Source organism: Pan troglodytes, chromosome 11 (genome assembly GCF_028858775.2).
Source record: "Pan troglodytes isolate AG18354 chromosome 11, NHGRI_mPanTro3-v2.0_pri, whole genome shotgun sequence".
Classification (NCBI taxonomy): domain Eukaryota; kingdom Metazoa; phylum Chordata; class Mammalia; order Primates; family Hominidae; genus Pan; species Pan troglodytes.
The window spans coordinates 61,129,850-61,150,875 of NC_072409.2; the positions used below are offsets into that span (position 1 = coordinate 61,129,850).

The following is a 21,026-nucleotide window of genomic DNA, read 5'->3' on the forward strand; positions in this document are numbered from 1 at the left end:
TTTTAAAAATGTTTTGTAGAGATGGGGTCTCACTATGTTGCCAGGCTGGTCTCAAACTCTTGGGCTCAAGTGGTCCTCCCACCTCAGCCTCCCAAAGTACTGGGATTATAGGCATGAGCCACCACACCCAGCCTCCAAGAGTCCTATTATATTTCAAACAGGTAATAGAAGAACACTATTGTACCATATGGTGTTTATTTTATTTTGCTAAATAAAACACCACAAGAAGAACTGATTTATAGAAATTCCAAGAGAATTTTGGATTCGGTGATTTTAATGAATCTACAGAAAATGAGGAAATTAGCCAGGCATAATGAGATTGCCTGAGAATAGAGCCTGCAGGTTTATAATGTCTTTTGTGAACCAAGATTTCTTTCACCTTCTATAACCATCTTGTTTGGCTGACACCTTCACAACATGTAGTATTTGAACAAGTGCTTTGGTCTGAATGTTTTTGCCTCCCAAATTCATATGTTGATATTCTAATTCCAAAGGTGATGGTATTAGGGGGGACACTTTCTGGGAGGTGATTAGATCAAGAGAGAAGAAACCTCAGGAATGGGATTAGTACCCTTATAAAAGAGGCTCAATGCAGCTCATTCACCCTTCTACTGGATGAGGACACAGTGAGAAGGTGTCACTATGAATGAGGAAGCAGGCTCTCACCAGACACTAAATCTGCTCGTCCCTAGATATTGGATTTCCTACCCTCCAGAACTGTGAGAAATGAATTTCTGTTGTTATAAGACATCCTGCTGATGGTATTTTGTCGTAGCAGCCTGAATAGACGAAGACAAATGAACAAGGAAACCTTCTATCAAGCAGAATGAATCATGTATTTCTCACACCTCTGAAAAGCCTCTATTATCTGGAGACCTGGGATATTATTCAGAAATATATTAATATGTTTAGATTCTTTATGCTGGCCGTTTCCCTGTGCTGCTGCACATCAGGGCAAGGGCGAGTGGGGCCAGAGGGCCTGTGCTGATGGTGGCAAAGGTGCTTAATAGCATGGAAAGTGTCAGCACACAGGAAGCATCATTGGCCATGCTGGGAATGTGCAAAACAGGCACAGGCTGAGTCGGAGAGAAAAGGCAACTCAGAAGAACACAGACCCTGATCTATATTTACCAGGAGGTAATACAAAATTACATCTCTGGGGCCAGGAATAACAATTTTAAGCTTTTAAATATTTCAGAATGGTTGGGCACCATCTTGAAAGTTATTTGAGTAAATGGTAAGTGTACAGCACTTACAGTTCCTCCAAATTGTATTTGGCTATTCATGTTAGAACAGCTCAAACCGAATCTCTCTCTCTTATTTTTCTCTCTCTCTTTCAGCTTCTAAAATGACTACTAGGCTAATATCTATTTCATTTTTTTCTTATTTATAGTTACTGGTATTTTTTTGAAAATTCTGTTATATATATTTTTTCATTTTCAAACAAATCCCTGTTGTTAAATTTTAGGTATTTTCAAAGTTCTTTACTAGTTCCACAAAATGCTTTCAGAATCAGAAAAAAACTTTGTTAAATATAAAAATCATGGCTCCACACAGTGGCTCACACCTGTAATCCCAGCAGTTTGGGAGGCCAAGGTGGCAGGTGGATCACCTGAGGTCAAGAGTTTAAGACCAGCCTGGCCAACATGGCGAAACCCCTTCTCTACTAAAAAATACAAAAAATAGCTGGGTGTAGTGGCACATGCCTGTAATCCCGGCTACTCGGGAGGCTGAGGTAGGAGAATTGCTTGAACCTGGGAGGTGGAGGTTGTAGTGAGCTGAGATCACACCACTGCACTCCAGTCTGGGCAACAGGGTGAGACTGCGTCTCAAGAAAAAAAAAAAAAAAAATCATGCCCACTACCAGCTAGAGCAGCAGTTCTCAGAATGTGACCCATGGGTCATGAGGGTCCCTGAAACATTTTGAGAGGGTGTGTAAAGTCAAAGCTATTTTCATAATAGTACTAAGATGTAATTGGGTTTGGCACCATCTTGACATTTGTACTAATGGTGCAAAAGCAGTGGTGAGTAAAGCTGCTGGGTGCCTTGGCAAGAACAAAGGCAGTGGTACCCACCTTTACCAGATGTCATTAGACTCCAGTGTTATGCATTTGCAGAAAGCAAATGCAACCGTTTTACTTAAGAATGGCCTTGTTGAGGTCTAAAAAATGATTAACTTTATTAAATCCTTAACCTTGGTTAACCGTCTTTTTACTGTTCTGTGGGATGAAATGGGAAGTATGCCCCTAAAATAGTTCTGCTGTATACTGAACTATTATGGGTTGTCCTGAGGAAATGCACTTATGCGATTGTTTGGATTGTATTATAGCCACTTTTTTTTTTTTCATGGAATATAATTTTTACTTGAAGGACTGATTGGCAGATGGACTAAGGTTATGTAGACTTGGACCTTTGGCAGATGTTTTTGGAATGACCAAAGTGAGGCTGTTATTTCAAGGAAAACAACTGATCGTATTTGCTGCCAATGACAAAATTCAAACTTTTAAGAAAAAAATTGGGATTCTGGAAAACTTGTATGTACTTCCCCCACCTCCACCATGACTTTGACAGCTTTTCAGTACTGAAAGACATTTCCCATGAGATAGAGGTGATACTAATGAAATTGTATAATAAAATGTGTCAATATTTGGAAGAGCTGCATACCTTAACAAACTAATAATTTTCCATGACCAATCTATGATGTTACAAGATCCATCAAAGTACAAGATAGACCATTGGATTTTACTTTGTTATTATTTTATTGTATTGTTTTAGAGTCAGAGTCTCACTATGTTGTCCAGGTTGCAGGGCAGGGGCTACTCACAGGCACTATAATAGTATAATACAGCCTTGAACTCCTGGGCTCAAACGAGTCTCCTGCCTCAGCCCCCTTAGTAGCTGGGACCATGGCTGGCTAGACTAGTGAATTTCAATGTAATAGAATTTGAAAAGTTCACTTACATGGTTTTAGATTTCACCTTGCAACTCATTTTTAAGAAACTGTTACTTATTAAATTTTGGTGTAGTATCAAAAAAAGGATATTTACAATTACATGTAAAGAGGGTTAAAATACTCCTTCCCTTGATATATTTGCTGTGTTTGTCATATATTTTTGTGGGGTCAGATTTTCTTTATATACTTTAACCAGAATATCCTACAATAGACTGAATCCACAAGTAGATATCTAGCCCTCTTCTATTAAGCTGGACATTACAGAAATTTGCAAAAGGTAAAAAATGCTCCTATTATGAACTTATTCTTTGTTTTTGAAAATATATTTTTGTTTGTAAACATGTTCTTTTGTTAACATATAATGAGATTCCTATGTTTAACTTAAAATGGATTAAATATTTTTAGAGTCTCCATTTAAATTTCTAACATGGTAAATAAATACCGATAGGTAGAATTCCCATAGATAAAAGCTCCTTGAGGTTCTTAACAATTTTTAAAGGTATAAAGACCCAAAACCTGGAAAACTGCTGAGTTTAATAATCTCAATGATGAGCTTAATTTGAATTTCATTACTTTTGATTGTTTAGGTTCACTCTCAGCGCAATTTTCTGATTTTAATTCCCCTTGGAGACAAAGAAGCCACAACCCAAATCCCATACACCCTAGTCTTCCCAGGAAGGGCCCCGAATTTGCAGCCAGCCTCACCCTCTTGGGGCCGAAGAGGTTGTGGTAGAGGGTCCGGAAGCGCTTGCGCGTGTAGTTGCAGCGATAAGCCCCGCCCATCAGGTACTCGATCACCAGGCCGATGTCAATCAGGCTGATTCTGTAGTCTGGGGGCAGGTTCCCCTATCAGGGTAGAATGAAACAAACAGACAAATCCAAAAGATAACGTGGTTTACTAGGGATTCTAGTTCACGTATTCTGTAACTAGAGTAAAAAAAAATAATGAAAAAAGAAACATATGAATGTATTATTATGCTGGTTAATTAATTCACCTTAAAATAGATCCAACCGAAACCTGGATACTCTCGCTTGGAAAGAAGACATAAGTTAAATAAGAAGATGCAGTAATCGTCGGCAATAATAGAAAATCAAAATATTTATTCAAGTCTTCAGCTGGGGAGAAAAAAACACCAGTGTAGAAGAAAGAAACACAAGGCTAGACAGGGCAAATGCTATCACTCCCAGGCACTAGGAACTAGGTTTCCCCAGATGCTCCCCAAGCCCGCATTTCTGCCTCTGACCCAGGCCTGTTACCACTCTCTTGATATCATTTGGTTTCTACCACCCTTTAAAGGAAGACTCCTTTCAGAAGATGAGTGTCATTACCAGAGCCTCCATCAGCTGGGATTTTAGGACTCAGGTCTCCTTTAATACAAAACCTCTATCCATAATTTTAAAAAATTGACACTTTTTTCATAAAAGAAGAGCAATATTTAGGGAGGGGATTTTGGGTGTCAGGATGAGGTTGTATATGAACATCCCTTGCATTTAAAGAGAAGGGGGAGAGAAATTGGAGAAGACATTTTTATCAATGGAGTATTTATTTTTCTAGAATTAAGGAGATTTTCATTTTCTCTTTTAAAGAGAGTAACATTTCTTAAAGATCTAGAGTTATGGTGTCTTTGTTAGCTGTTTGCCATCTATACATGCAAAAATAGTAAAGATTTTCTTATTATTTACTCATTACTGCTTTCTACTTCTAAAGTTTAGGTTCTTAAGAAAATTTTTGCTGTTAGGTCAAGGGAGAGTTAGTTCCATTTGTGAGAAAGTCTGAGTGCATAGTGAATTCCAAAGGTCATGATTAATCCACTCTCACTGCCTGGTGTAGCTCCTTCTTGCGGGAGAGCGCTCTATACCATGAATGGCTGGGTGTCACACTGCTTAGGAAGCCTCATGCCCTTAGATCTATTTGGGACAGACACAAGGGGCTCCATCCACTTTTGTCCTTAATGAAGGACCCACCCAGGATGCTGTGTGAGATTTCTGCCACTTCACAGAAGACGTTCATTATGTATAGCGGTGGTTTTCCAACTTTGGTGGCATCAGAATACCCTGGGGAACTTGGTGACATTACAAACGGCTGGACTTTGTCTCACCTACTTCAATGTATCAGGGCCTCTGTGGCCTTTCCTAGCTCCTCAGGTGATTCTGATGCACACTCAAGTTTGTCAAACTGCTTGTCTACTCAGTAAGTTTCTGGTGGTAGTGGTAGATTAGGCAGCAGAACTGGGAAATTCATAGTGTCAAAAGCTAATTGCTTTCAGTCAGAAATTAATTAAAATTTTTTTGCTAACCTGAGGGTAGGTTTTCAGTTGTCCTTACTCAGCTTTTCTATGGGCAACTGTATCCATTTGAAGGTTTTGGGATTCAGGATTAGAGGTATCCCGCTGCATCCTATCATTAAACCTATAGCTTTACATGTTTCTTGTTTGATTTATCTTTATATCCTGAGAGCCTCTTATAATATGCCTGGCATATGGTGGGCACTCAGAGTGTTTTTGTTGAAAATGTAAGGCAGTAAAACAGTGAAATTAATTGATGTTGTTGGGATCAAGTCTGGGTTTGGGTTTTTGAGTATTATGTTCTCAGTAACAAAACCAAGTAGCCACAATCTGTTAGTCATCCCTGGCTGGAATAGCCCTAGTTCACTATGGAAATTTGCTTTGAAATACAGGTAATGCTGTATCTGGAATTCAGTGGCTATCCTCAATGGAGTGAGAACAAAGGGATAGTAATTGAAGCACCAGCCTCAGGCATATAAGACTCCATTGCTGCTTTTTTTTTTTTTTTTTTTTGAGACAGAGTTTCACTCTTGTTGCCCAGGCTGGAGTGCAATGGCGTGATTTGGGCTCACTGCAACCTCTGCCTCCTGGGTTCAAGTGATTCTCCTGCCTCAGCCTCCCGAGTAGCTTGGACTACAGGTGTATGCCACCATGCCCAGCTAATTTTTGTATTTTTAGTAGAGACAGGGTTTTGCCATGTTGGCCAGGCTAGTCTCGAACTCCTGACCTCAGGTGATCCTCCCGCCTCGGCCTCCCAAAGTGCTGGGTTTACAGGTGTGAGCCACCATGCCCAGCCCATTGCTGCTTTTTAGACTTCTTGCTGTCCCCAGAATTAGCTCCCACCCCATCCCACTGTGTTCTACCTCTCCCTTGGCTTGGGGTACATGGTAGGCTTGGGCATCTAACTGGAGCCAGCCAGGCAAAATGGGGCTGTGTGAAGGGCATCATATATGAGGTGGAACATTTTGAGACACAGACCCCTTCCGTCCTTGACCTTGGCCCTCCACAGCCTAATCTGGCATCCATTTGATGAGCTGAATAGTCCCTTCACAAAAATGACCTCTACCCTCCTCAGAATTTCAAAATCTCCTTTGTTTGAAGATTATCTTTATCCATCTAACTGAATCAGCAAGCTAAGCTATCCTCAGGCTAAAAAAGACCAATTGTCTGACTTCTTTATGCAAAGCATGGCAAAAAATATTAAAAAGGGAGCTCAGAGAAAGTTTTAAGATAGTAACTTTTCATGTATTAGCCTTCCCATAAAACTAAACTGAGTTTAAAAATAGTACTAATGCAACCACTTTTCTCCATTATTTTGGGGCAGGCTAACAAGGCCACAGTTTCTGTATCCTTTGGCTCTCCTGGACTGTTAGGCGAGGCTGTTATTTAAAGAGTAGAAGAGTCTCAGAGACTGGACTGGCCTGGGTAAGCCGCATTCATAGCCACAGGGCTCCTATGGGGATGACCGCCCGAGGATGCCCACCCATCGTGTCATTTTCCCTGGCAGGGTGAGGAGGAAGCACACCAGTTTCCAGTCAGCTGCCCCGGGCTTCTATCTGTCCTTTGGCCAGCAGACACTTTCCCTTAAGCTCTCAGATTTCTTTCCAGTGAAAGGGGTTTGCACTCCATGGCCTTTATGGTCTGCAGTGTTCAAAGGCCAGGTTTCAGGAAAATCCTCAAAGGACTTTTTGTGATGCTATAAAAAGGCAATCAGAGCAGATCTATAAATTTGTGCCTGGTTTTAATCTTGTAGGAATTCAAAAAATTTTAAATGTGGGCTCATGCCTGTAATCCTAGCACTTTGGGAGGCCAAGGTGGGTGGATTGCCTGAGCTCAGGAGTTTGAGACCAGCCTGGGCAACATGGTGAAACCCCGTCTCTACTAAAATACAAAAAATTAGCGTGGCATGGTGGCATGCACCTGTAGTCTCAGCTACTCAGGAGCCTGAGGCAGGAGAATCGCTTGAACCCGGGAGGCAGATGTTGAAGTGAGCCGAGATTGCACCACTGCATTCCAGTCTGGGCGACAGAGCAAGACTCTGTCTAAAAAAAAAAAAAAAAAAAAAAAAAAAAAAATTAAAATGTGGGTAATACCAAGCTTAACACCTATGTATTTTGCTTTGAGAAACTTAGGTGTAAGCATCAGTTAGAATTCTAAAAATAAGACACCAATATTGCTTGAAGACCAATACTGAAAGGGAATATTTATGCTTTCAAGGTGTCTTTGGGAGTTGTCAGGAAAGTGATTATAGTAAAATTCAAAATCAATAAACATTTAAGGGGCAAATAGAACATTTTTAGAAAATGGCTATATCCATAAAGGACTTTTAGCAGTATATATTGGCAAGAAGGTGCTGGGATCGTCTCATATAAAGCTTGATTCTTTCAGAATGATTTATGTTTGGTCAGCCCTGAAGGAGGATAAATAATTCCGTGACCATTGCAAGGGCGGGGCGGTGGGGAGGGGGGGGGGGGGGGCGCCTGCGTTCTGTTTGACCACAAGGGGGCGATATTCACCTAACCGAAGCCAATGAGAATTCCTCCCTTCCCAGCAGCATTTTCCTGCCTCTTCCGTTTTTTGTTTTTTGTTTTTTTCTTTTGAGACGGAGTTTCACTCTTGTCGCCCAGGCTGGAGTGCAATGGTGTGATCTCGACTCACTGCAACCTCCGCCTCCCGGGTTCAAGCGATTCTCCTGCCTCAGCCTCCAGAGTAGTTGGGATTACAGGCATGTGCCATCATGCCCAGCTAATTTTTTTGTATTTTTAGGAGAGATGGGGTTTCACCACGATGGTCAGGCTGGTCTCGAAATCCTGACCTCAGGTGATCCACTCATCTCGGCCTCCCAAAGTGTTGGGATTACAGGCATGAGCCACCGCTATAAAACATGTATGGTATATATATGTTTTATATATACTATAAGGCCATATAAACAAACCCAGAGTGGATGAAGGATTAGGTGCTAAGGAGTGAGTCAGGTGCTCTGTAAGTGATATTTGGAGGAGTGAAAATTTAACAAGTAATGTGTTTGCATTCAGCCTGCAAGGCTGGATCGCATCTGTTTCTTCACAGAGATTTTAGGGAGCAAAGAAGTTAGGGAATTACTTTTACCTTTCTTACTAGGAAGAGTGGAAACCTTCTTGGGGAGGAAGAAATCGATTTTATAACATGAATAAAATTGAGTACAATTTAGGCCCCTTGGGATAGGTGTCCTGCGTGGATTCTGAGGGGTTTGGCAGCCTCAGTGCATGATACTAAGCTGGGCCAATGGCCTTGACCACTGGGACCTATGGGTGTCACAGATGATGCATTTGCATTACTTCTCCTAGGATGAGTATTGCCAGGTAGAGGGGAACTTATGGATACTCATTCAGAGAGCAGCCAGCAACATGACCCCATAGAGGAAACAGCTCTGGGTTGGGCCATGGCCCTGACCCCCTGTGACCCTGGCCAGATCACTTCCTCTCTCTGTACCTCGGTTTATGCTGTGAAAATAGGTGGCTTGGACACGATAACTTCTAAGATTCTGTCTATTTCTAAAAATCCAACTGTATGACCACTACCTGGCAGGCTGTTCTTCTTACTCCTTTCGGCCCACTGGCCAAAGACCCTGTTCAGAGCTTCCAAGGTTGATGTAGCTTCCAGTGATCCCCTGGAGTTTGGTTAGTGGAACCAGAGGCTTGGAGACAAGGGATGGTAAAAGGATAGATGGGGATGGGGTGGTGCTCAGTGCATCCAGCTCCTCTGGAAAAAGCAGAGAAGGTGAGCAGTACCTCACATGCCAACAGGTAAAGTCCAAACACCTTCTGGAGGAGTCTTCCTTTGCTTGGGTCCTTTTCAAATTAGAAGTCAAAAAGGATACTGGAGGAACAGTCATTCTGCCTGCTGTTTCTGTTCTAGCACTTTCCCCTCCCCCTTTGGTAATGACTTTGGTAATTGGTAAAGCCTGAACTATTATTTCCCATTTCATGCCTTAACAATGGGAGGTCATGTGATTCAAGTAATTTGCTAGACAGGCTTGGGTTCCATGAGTAGGTACGATTTGACAACTTGAAAATGTTGTCTTCTTTTTTCATGCTATGAACTGCTAACCTGAAGCTAAGGTTTACTTCGTGCCATGCATAAGGAAACCTTTTAATTAAAAGCATAGTTTAAATTCACTTATTAGATCTGCTCTTCAAAATGGTTGGGGTTTTTCAGATGTCAGCTCACAATATCACTATCAGATCTCAACTGTTTAGGAAAACTGTCTTCCTTTGAAACTCATAACAAGCCTTCAAAACAAGATTGGTTCCTTCTGAGATACATAAGATATAAAATGATTGCGGTTGTCAGGTTTACCAAGGAAGTGTGAAGAAAAGACTCCCTTGGGACAGCTTGTATAATAAAGAAAAGTGGACTGCAGTTGGTGTGAGTAATCACCCGGTAGGGGCTTCATCTGGTGAGAGCTCAGGGGAAAAGAGGACATCACCCCAACGTACAGCCCCTTAACATGGCAATATATCGGGCAACCAATCCTCTGAAATATAATAATGCTTTTGCAAATTTCCATGCATTTAGCAGATGGGATTATGCAAATGTCCTTTCCTTACCCAAAGTGTGTCTGAAATGCCTTTTTTTTTTTTTTTTTTTTGCATTCTGAAAAGCTCTGGGTCTTAATTCCCATGTAAATGAACTTTAAATTATCATAATTTCACCACTACTTCCACATAACACTCAAATAGCATCCTCTTTTGGTGGGGAAGGATAGTATAGGTAATTTGAAGTATTAGCACATTTAAGAAAGGAAAAAACTATTTTAAAACGTACAGAGGCACAAAGTGAGCAGACAGCTACTAAAATGGCAGGTTATATTCCACAGAAAAGCAGACAGACTTGGGCCACTCTGGTTTAATATGAGAGCATTGGTACATTCAATGGATTTATGCATGAAAATAGTTCAGGGAACTGGGTTGGTTTAAAACAATTTAAATTTCTGATTAATGCTGAAGTGCCACTCTTTTTACCTCATTGCTCCTAGATTGTTCCCTTGATATAAATAATTTGAGATTTCAAAACAAGCTTGGGAGCAATTCCCCACATTCAGTTCTGTTGGTCTCAAAGAAGAGTTAAACTGGAGATGTCATGCTGATTGACTTATGATGGTCTGATAATTCCTCAATGCATTCCTTTGGTTCTTAAGAGTTATTTACATATAGTTTTACAGATGTATTATCAAACACTATGCTTAAGGTCTAGGACTGTGTTCCTAACTCATGAATAGCGTTTTGTACCAGAGTTAATAACTTATTCATTAATTTTGTCCAGGTTAAATATATATGCACACATATATTTCCTCCCATAATTGTAAAGAAGAAAGCACACATTAATTATTATTATGTTCCTTAATTTTGAAAATTGCTTTAATTTCCCAAGATTTTCTTAGCATTTTAACTCTAGTTTTGTAGCCTTTGATTATCCTATTGGCCTAAATTGCTAGAAGTAACTTGAAACCACCTGAAAGTCACCTGAAACCACCTGAAAACTGCTGAAAGTCACCTGAGAAAGTTGTGCACCAATGTTAACTTCTCCCTTATTCACTTCTTCCCCAAACACAAACCAAACAAAAGTCTTCATTTTCAGCTCCCTTAATCCATATAACATAAAATGTAGGCCTTGCGACTCCTGTGACTACCATTGTTCATCTTTCTTGCTCTCCCATCATCAGATACTTACCTTAGTCCTGGAAATAATGCATTCTGCATTTCCTGCTTCGACTTTTTCCCAAGGGAAGAAATTAAACATTGGCTTTCTGTGTCTCCCTGTCTTACTGGCAGTCTCTTTTTCCAGGTAAAAGGATAAATTATTTCTAGAACAGTTCAGTACTATTCTTGGTCATTTGTTATCATTTTTTCCAGTTACTAAATTTGCAAGTAAATGGTAAATGCATGCTTATATAATGATTTTCTTGCTCTAATATTTGGATCATACTTAAAAGGGAAAAAAAAAAGCTGCTTTTATTCCTTCTTCCTCCCAAATTCTTACCATCCTGTTCTTTCTTGTTAGTCTATATTATTTTTCAGGTACATCTTTAGCTGAGAAGCTACAAAAAACCCTACCTTAGAGATACTTTACATGCCTTCTAATCATACAAGTGACATGAGCAAATGCGAAAGGCAGCTCAAGGGATTTCAGAAAAGAGAAAACAATATTGCAAAGCAGAGTCCTATGGGGAAAAGAAAGTAATGAGAGGGGTTTTAATAACTTGTACTCAGTGAAATCTAACTGCAAAAATCCCTTTGAAAATTAGACAAGACATTATTGCTGGGAGGCTGGGTCATTGAATTGGATGAGTGACTCTTTTTAAAGGTTTGGGTTGTTGATGACTGGGATTGAGGGACAAAGGCATAGCTGTCTCTTTAGAAAACCTCATAATTCCTTCAGGGACAGAGATTAACTTAAGGTGAAGGAGAGAATACTCCAAGTCATTACTTTAGAAAAACTCAAAACATTTGGTTGAACATGAGCAACAACTATCTCGCTGAAGAAGACACATCGAATGTGTCTACTTCTAATCTTCTGAGTTTAGTTTTCAGGCAATTTTAAGCCAGGATGAATTAGACAAAACCGGAAGTTACAAAGGAAAGAGAAATGGGTTTGTTGAGGGTAGATCTACTACGATGGCATGGAATGGGTAGACCAGTGAAAGATACAATCTCAGGAAAGTGGTTGTTGAGTTGGGAGTACAGATTGCATAGTGTTTTCCCCTCTTGTTTTGAAAAAACTACAGGCTTCACCCACTCAAGTAGATGAAAAAGCCTTCATTAAGGTGGTATAGAGATGGGAGGAAAGTTTGCAAGGGCCAAAGGATGGAGATTTTGATTTTCTGTGTGTTATTTTTATATCCTTTACTCATTCTTAGCAAAGATCCAGCAGGTGAATAGGTACATTATAAGTAGCCCCAAGGCCTTTGCTTGGCCTTTCAAAGGAAAAATAAAAAAGTAGTTACAGGATGCCTAAGGGCAATTCTAGCCAATCACTTCCTGTGAGATGAAGAAATCATACTGTATTTTTGACTTCACTTTGTAGCTTTCTCTGAATATGTCCTGTGGACTTTGGTGAAGAATTGTTACCAAGTGGTGATAGTGGGCAAATGTGTGCATACATGTATGGGTACATATGTATGGGGCGGGGGCAGTGCCATCTTCTGTTTTATTTTTTGGAATTAAAACATCACTTTCTGGGATGGATTTAAGGGTTCAGAACTCAAGCTACCTCTGAAGGAGATAATATGGGGCAAAAGAACAACCACTTGGCTAAGATTAAACAGAATCTCCCTATACTTCATTCTTCTTGTCTTTAAGTGGGAATAAAACTGTATTATAATAATAAAATAATAATTTTTTGATGCAAGCTCACTCTGTTGTTCAGGCTGGAGTGCAGTGGCACGATCTTGGCTCACTGCAGCCTCCACCTCCCGGGTTCAAGTGATTCTCCTGCCTCAGCCTCCCAAGTAGCTGAGCTTACAGGCGCACACCACCATGCCAAGCTGATTTTTGTATTTTTAGTAGAGACAGGGTTTCACCATGTTAACCAGACCAGGCTGGCCTTGAACTCGACCTTAGGTGATCCACCCACCTTGGGCCTCCAAAGTGCTGGGATTACAGGCATGAGTCTCTGTGCCTAGCCTATAATAATAAAATAATAATTCTATTTCATAGAATTGTTGTGAAGATTAAATGAATTAAGATGCACTGAAAGTATGCAGCAATGCTGTGCACCTAGTCATCACTAGCTCATGACTATTATTATTTTATCATTATTAATAAAATGAACTGAACTTTAAACCTAGCTCTTCACTAACTGCCAATATAGCTCTCATCTCCTTGTAGTTCGGCTTCCTCATCTGTAAAATGAAAATAATTCTACCTGATCCATACCTACCAACATTTTTTTCCCATCTAATGAGATGAAAAGTGTGAAAAAATATTCTGGAAAAAATAGAATGTTAGAAGAATGGAATGCATATTTATGTTTTAGTCCCTGTTTTTAGAAAATTTGGAGCTATGCTTACTTACTACACTCTATGTAATGCTAGATGTGACATTGTATCAGGAGCTGGTGAATGAAGATTTACTCTTGTGGTCAGTCAGGCAGCATGGAAACCAGCTCCCCAAACAGTGAGGGGCATATGGAAAAATACAGGTATGGCATAAATCCACTTGGCACGGGGAAAGCCAAGAGTTCCGCTACCCAAAAGCATTATGTCCACCAAAAGCATCTAAAAGCACGGCGATTGGAGATAACACCACAGCTGCATCATGAACAGAAGCATCAGAGTTAAAAGACACACACACACACACACACACACACACACACACACACACACTGTTCTGAAATGAGTGGCGCCTGATAGGGACAGGAATACTCTGGCAGCTCATGCAAAACAGAGGCACTCTCTAATCACAGGAAGCAGTCAAGACAGGGCCTCCGACCTGCAGTCGAGAGGGTTCTTACCTTTTTGACATCCCTGACCAAGTGGTACAATGTGTTTGAGGGCCCATGTCTCTGAAAACAATAAAGAAGAATCAAACAGTTTTGCTAGTCAGGGGCTCTGGTTGGCAAGGCAAGAAGGATCTAGAAGGAAGGGTGCTGGCTGGTGAAGGGCAGTTCATTAAGATGGACCTTGTTCTAGTTGCTCAGTGTATCTGCCTTTTCTTTCTTTCTTTTAAATTGTCCCCATTTGCAGATGAAAAGCTTTGTCAGTGATTTTTTTTTTTTTTTTTTTTTTTGATACAGGTTCTTCTGTTACCCAGGCTGGAGTGCAATGGCATAATCACAGCTCACTGCAGCCTCAAACTCTTGGGCTCACCTTAGCCTCCTGAGTAGCTGGGACTACAGGTACACAACACCATGACTGGCTAATGCTTTTGATAAAATTTTTTTTTTTTTTTTACAGATGGGGATCTCACTATGTTGTCCAGGCTGGTCTTGAATTCCTGGCCTCAAGCAATCCTCCCACCTCAGCCTCCCAAAGTGCTGGGATTATAGGCATAAGCTACCATACCGGCCATACCTGTTTCTTCTAAACAAACACGTTGGCAGATTTTTGAATTGTATTTCCTCAAGCAAATGTATTTGAGATTCTAGGTTCAAACTTTGTAAGGGAGGTTGTCAACTTTGTTGACAGCTAGGCCAAAATATGATGGAAGAAGCCAGTTTTGCAGCCGGGGGCCGGGATGAGGGTGGGAGAACAAAAGGACCCATTGACCGCACTGGAAATACACTTGGGCACTCTGCCATCACAACTTGTTTATTACCCATCATGAATGAGAAATTGTCCAAGAAAAGGGTTGGCCAACTTTTTCTGTAAAAGGCCTGAGAGTAAATTAGACTTTGTGGGTCACACGGTCTTTACTGAAACTGTTCAACTCTGCTGTTGTAATGTGCAAGTAGCCATAGATCATATGTAACAAATGAGCTTGGTTATGATTCAATGAAATTTTAATTATGGGCACAGAAAGTCACATTTCATATTATTTTAATGTGTCATAGAATATAGCATTTTTCTTTTGATTGTTTCAACCATTAAAAATGTAAAAAAAAAAAAAAAAATCTTAGCTTGCAGCCCATACAGAAACAGGCAGCAGGCTGGATTTGGATGACAGTTTGCTGTAACTTGATTTAAAGAAAAAGCCACAGACTGTTTGGGAAAAAGAGAGTTTTGTAAAAAAGACGGATGTTTGTTTGAGGTAAATATAAAGTGAAATAAGTTGCCATTCTATTGTCTTTTAGGAATAGGAATGTCAGATAAAATCCAAGACGCCTAATTAAATTTGAATTTCAGATAAACAATGTACAATTTTAACCTAAGTATGTCCCATGCAATCTTTGGGATATAACAAAATTGTCTGTTGTTAATCTGAAATTCACATTTAACTGGGCATCCTGTATTTTATTTGCTAAATCTGGTGAGATGATTAGATAATCTAAAATAGTGATGGCTTTTTTTTTTTTTTTTTTTTAGTTAGTCTCGCTCTGTCACCCGGGCTGGAGTGCGGTGGTGTGATCTCAGCTCACTGCAACCTCCGCCTCCAGGGTTCAAGATATTCTCCTGTCTCAGCCTCTGGAGTAGCTGGGATTACAGGTGTGCACCACCACGCTCAGCTAAATTTTGTATTTTTAGTAGAGACGGAGTTTCATCACGTTGGCCAGGCTGGTCTCAAACTCCTGACCTCAAGTATCCATCTGCCTTGGCCTACCAAAGTGCTGGGAGACCACTGCGCCCAGCCAATGGCAAATTCTTAAGCACTGTTGCAACCATTCAAGTATTGAGACAGGTCTATGAAATGCGGCAACGACCTGCCCATTCATGTGGACATACCCATCAGAGCTCTTTTTCCACTGAGGGGATGCTGGATAGTGCAGCGATTTAGCCTACAGACTCTGGAGTCAGAGTGCCTGGCTCTACACCTCTGCTGCTTACTGGCTCTGAACGTGGGCAAGCAACTTAACTGTGACTCAGTTTTATCATCTTTAAAATGGGAATGACAGTATCACTATCTGATGGGGTTGTTGTGAGGATTAAATGATATAATGTTTATAAAGCTATTAAAAATGGTGCTTAATGCCAATTAGTGTTAGCTATTATTATTACTGAGGCTATTTACTGTTCCATAATCCTCAACAAAGTATTCCGGGAAGCCACCACCAGCAGACTGAAGTGATCAAACTTACTGGCCTTCCTCAGTCTAGAATTTTCCTACCCACCCCCACTCCCCAGTCTTTGGAATAAATTACTCCCTTGATTCTCTGATAGACTATTCAACACTTGTCTTTATTTATTTATTTATTTTAATTGAAAACCCATTATTCTTCCTGAAAGTCTCAGTATGCTGAACCAAGAAAAGTCTCTGGAGAAAACAGAGACTAGGAGCCATTCTGCTAACCCATTTCTATTTTTTGCAGATGGTGCCAGCGTGGCACCATCTAACAACTACTACTGGCTGGGGACAGGAAATAAGCTCCATCCTGCTTGCCCTCTGCGTGATGGGACAGAGGCATTGTGAAAAATGAGGGGTAGAATAATCTCAGAGACAGAAGCTTGGGTTTGGTACTTACTGGCTGCTTTCTTAGGAGTTTTGTGACCTTGAATTCACCTTGGCCTCTGCTATGGTTTGAATGTTTGTGTCCTCTCCAGAATTCATGTTGAAAGTTAATTTCCAATGTACTAGTATTAAGAAGTGGGGCCTTTAACGTGTATACCTGTGTAATGAACCTGCACGTTCTGCGCATGTATCCCAGAACTTAAAGTATAATAATAATAACAATAATAATAATAGAAAAGAAGAGGGACCTTTGGGAGGTGATTAGGTCCTGCGGGTTCCTCCTTTGTGAGGGGGATTAAGGCCATTATAAGAGAAGCTTCACACAGCATTCAGGCCTTTTGCCCTCTGTCTCTTCTGCCTTGTGAGGACACAGCATTTGTCCCTTCTGGAGAATGGCAAAACAAGGTGCCATTTTGGAAGCAAAAAGCAACCTTCGCCAGACACTGAACTTGCCAGAGCCTTGATTTTAGACTCTCCAGCCTCCAGAACCCAGAGAAATAAATTTCTGTTGTTTGTTTATAAATTACTGAGTCTAAGGCATCTTATTATAATAGTACAAATGGACTAAGACAGCCTCAGTTTCCTCATTTGGTAAATGGGGAAAAACTTCTGCTCTTTAAACTTCACTGGATTTTAGTATGAGCTCAGAGCCAATGCACTTAACTCGTGTGAACGCTCTCAATAACTTCATAAACAGTAGTTTTACCTATGATTACTCCTTGGTAACCCTAGTGAGTAAATTAATAAATCATTACTAAGCTAAAAAACAAAACAAAACAAAACCAAAATTTTTGAGTGACTCAAAAAAGAGATATTTTACCTTTTCTTCCACTTTATAGCTGAACTATGAAGAACGAACTTCATAGCTCTGAGGATAAAAAATGGCGCAGGTTACTTAATCAGCCTTTTGTGATGCTTTAGAGTTAAACCAACTCTCCTTTGCTAATTGCCTGTAACACCCTCTGGGCTTACAGAACAAACTGTGTTCTCATTTCCAGAGCCTTGTGGCTTTGTATAAGAATATGAGAATGATACACTTAGGTTATTACATAACTTTTTGCCTTAGATGCTGACAACTGAGCAATTAAAACAAGCGGAACCTTGGTGACTTGGTGTTTGTCATCTATGTAGGTCTAAGGGAGTATTTGTGATGATTGAACCATGCATTTGGACGGGAGAAGGGAAGAGAATCACAGGCATATGGGGGGCAGGAGAAGGTAAAACAACAAAAAAAAAGAAAGTAAAAAGTGCCTTAGTTTGACCCTACCGTATTGTACAATTCCTCTAGTCTGGAGATGGTGAGAAAACGGTGCATGCTTACTCCATTCTCTATGAGTAATTTCACAAAATCCACTCTGTCCAGAACTAAGGCATCCAACATGGCTTGCTCCAGAGATCCCACCTGCAAACCAAGTCACTGAGTTAGTCTGCCCCAGGGTCTATCTATGGATGCAGTTCTTTAGTGTTCACTTGAACAGCTTAGAAATGGATGCCTTTGACATCTGGTAAACCTTCAGCACATCTAAGAACATGCTAGCAAGACTGTTCACAGATTCACTTTTGGGACAGCCACACCTCTCCCATGTTTGGGTGCCTGTCTTTGCAAATAGAAGTCAAGCATTTCTAGTTCCAAAAACTATTTCTTCCCTGAATCTCTTGTTCTGGATCCCAAGAAGGTGCAAGGGTTCACAAGGTTTTTCCCCTTGCAATTATCTGATTAAATTTCTCAACACCAGTGAAGTGTCAAAGGGGGCACTTTGCTGTCTTCATTTTTGTTATCCTTAGGCTCTGAGGGAGACCCCAGGCCGACTTGAGAAGAGGGACCCAAGTCAACAGACCAAAGGCCCTAAATCAATGCTGGGTCTCTGTAGAAGCAAGACCACAAAGATGTCACTTAACTGAAAACAAAACAAAAACATAACAAAACAGAACAACCAGCCTACTTTCTGGATTTGCCAGTAGCTTAGATTTTTATTTAATCCATTTCACAAAAATGTTGCAGGGTCTAGACTCTGACAAATCTTTCCATGTTAGCAATCCACCAGCACTGAATGAAGACAGGGGCTCCATCCCAGGCAGAAACTCTCTAGGGGAAAGGAAGGAGTAAGATAAGGCTTGCCGGTGAGTGCTGTGATTCCAGGCACAGAAACCGAGTTTCAGGCTGCTGGGCTGCCTCCTGTGGATGCATACATATCCCACCTGATGGCCAATCTCTCAAATTTTTATTTTTGGTAGAGTCAATTGAGGGAAGCAAACCAAGAACAGTTATATAAAGCATTGGTTTCCTCGTGTTGTTCTTTGCAAATAGGGAGGACCTGTGCTCAGCCACCAGGACCAGATGGCGCCTGCAGAGGAAAGCCTGCTAATTCTGCATCCTGAGGTGTGATCCTTCCTTTTGCCCCATCAAAGACAATCAGAAGCAAATTAATAAGTCTACCCCGTCCTTAATTTTAGTTAATACAGATTTGTCTTATATTTTTTCAGATGTATTCAAATAAATGGCATCATTTGCAGCTGAAAATTGCTATTAAAGACAACTCATAGAGATGGAAATATTTGGAGTTGTGTTCAGTTGAAATTTCCACTAGATGGCGGTGCTTTCCTAAATATGAGAAAGGGAGCTCAGGATACAGACTTTGCTACCAAGGAACACATTCCATCTTAAAGAAAAGGCAATCGTTTTCTGAGCTGACCTCAGAGGCTCCTTAAACAAATACCCTTGCCCAACCAAAGTGGGCTTTTCATGGGAGACGATATATACTCTACCGGCCACTGTTGCCCGTAAATAAAGATCTGGCTGCGAGCGATGTCGACTCTGTTCCAGGCTAAAGCTAAGCTCAGTTGGTCTGGGGCCGAGGCATTGGCTCCTGTGTGAGGACAAGTGGGAGAAAAGAGTGGAAGAGAGAAAACAACAATCAGTTATTACACCAAGAGCGCCTGCTCCATCCCTCTGCCATTAATGCCCCTATTCCCAAAGAGCCTGCTTGGCTATACAGCAGGTTTCTCAAATTTGGTATTATTAACATTTTGGGTAACTCTTTGTCACAGGGCTCTCCTGTATATTGTAGATTATTATTATTATTACATTTTAAAAAACTTTTTAAAAAGAAGGTCTTTGAAACTCCATGCTTTTTTGATATATAATAATTGTACATGTTATGGTATGCATGTGATATTTTGATGCATGCATACAAGTTCATTGTAGATTATTAATAGCACGCCTTGACTGAACCCAGTAGATGTCAATAGCATTTTCCCACCCCCAGCCTTCCAGACATGATGCTCAAAAATGTCTCCAGACATTGCCAAATGCCCCCATGTGTGAAGGGAGGCAAAACCGGCCTGGTGAGCAGCATTGCTCTACCGTCTGGCTAGGCAAAGTGTAGTTCACACAGCAGCTGCAGCAGTGCCACCCTGGTGCTTCTTTGAAATGCAAGTCTCAGACCCTGTCCCCGACCCACTAAACCAGAATCTGTATTTTCACAAGATCCCAGATGACTTGTGCACACACTCAAATTTGAGAAGCTCTGCTCTACCACACATTTTGCTTCTGCTGGCCAATCACTGGTTTCAAGGCATCACTTGAATAGTATTTTGCATGGGGAGGGTGCTCTCATCAACTAGCGTACCAACTTGCCACTTTTCTGAAAAAGAGTTAGGAAGGTCTTTTAACAGAGAGGTAAACCAGCGGCTTAGGTTTACTTTGATTTGTGGGTAGAAACCATTGGAACTATTTCCCAGGTTCTTATTTTTCTCCAGATTCTGTCTCTAGAGCTGTGCGGTTCACAGGTGGCTAAGTTTAAATTAATCAAAATTAAATAAAATTAAAGTTATAATTCCTCAGTCAGGCTAGCCACATTTTAAGAACTTAATAGTTCCATGTGGCTAGTGACTACTGAACTGGAAAGCACAGATACAGAACATTTCTATCATCACAGTAAGTTCTATTGGCCCAGAGCTCATCTAGGTGAATGCATCCTGTCCATAGAGGCAGCCTGCCAAGCAGCTGGAGGGGAAGCTGGAAATGGAGGCAGTGCAGTAACGAAAGCAACATTAGGCTCCAGGCAGGGGGCCCAAGTGAGAGTCCCTGTGGCTGTGTGGACTCCTCTCAGCCACTGTTGATTATTTGTGAAATGGAAGCAATAAATATCCAGTTTACATGGCTGGGGTGTGAGACTGAAATGAGATTGTATAAGTGATTTCTGTTTAAACAGGTTTTTCACAGTTCACCAACACCCTTAGTGCACTGAGGAAGAGACACCCCTAAATAATTGCCAAGCTTCATGCTGCTGGATATCTCACGATCGGGGAGGAGGATAAAGAGACAATCTTCCTCAGCTCAGAGTTTTTAAACATCAAACATGTGCTGGGCAAAGTATTAGGCACTTCCATATGTCATATGTAACATCCCAGTTAATCTGGGGACTGGGTCTTACTGTCTCCTGTCTCATTGAAACATATGAGACTACTGAGATCCAGGGAGGTGGAACAGCCAAAGATAAAACAGCTACTAACAGGGTAAATGGAAGAAGTATTCATCAAACTAGAGGTGAGAGTCAGATCCAGAGAATTCCTCTTCATCATTGCTGCTTCCGATGTTTAGGAAAGAAATATAGCAAATGTGTATGCTGTTCATTCCTCTGGGTTCGCCAGCAGTCAAGGCCAGAAACAATGAGGAGGGGGGGCAGGGTTCCTGGTGGTTAA

General features: G+C 40.9%; 1 protein-coding gene across 27 annotated transcripts in view; it reads right to left on the bottom strand.

Moving 5' to 3' along the window:
- The window catches only part of TRPM3 (transient receptor potential cation channel subfamily M member 3), a 901,150-nt gene that overhangs the window by 92,617 nt on the left and 787,507 nt on the right, over nucleotides 1-21,026 (bottom strand). For 16 of the 27 annotated variants that reach the window (XM_054658878.2, XM_009456711.5, XM_003312133.6 and 13 more), the window contains 5 exons: nucleotides 19,089-19,189; nucleotides 17,590-17,724; nucleotides 13,732-13,782; nucleotides 3,949-3,984; nucleotides 3,659-3,799 (listed from right to left, as the gene is read on the bottom strand). In XM_054658878.2, coding sequence (XP_054514853.1) covers nucleotides 3,659-3,799; nucleotides 3,949-3,984; nucleotides 13,732-13,782; nucleotides 17,590-17,724; nucleotides 19,089-19,189 — 464 coding nt within the window. The remainder of the gene's footprint in view (nucleotides 1-3,658; nucleotides 3,800-3,948; nucleotides 3,985-13,731; nucleotides 13,783-17,589; nucleotides 17,725-19,088; nucleotides 19,190-21,026) is intronic. The other 11 variants (XM_054658880.2, XM_054658879.2, XM_003951454.6 and 8 more) reach the window with 1 other exon arrangement.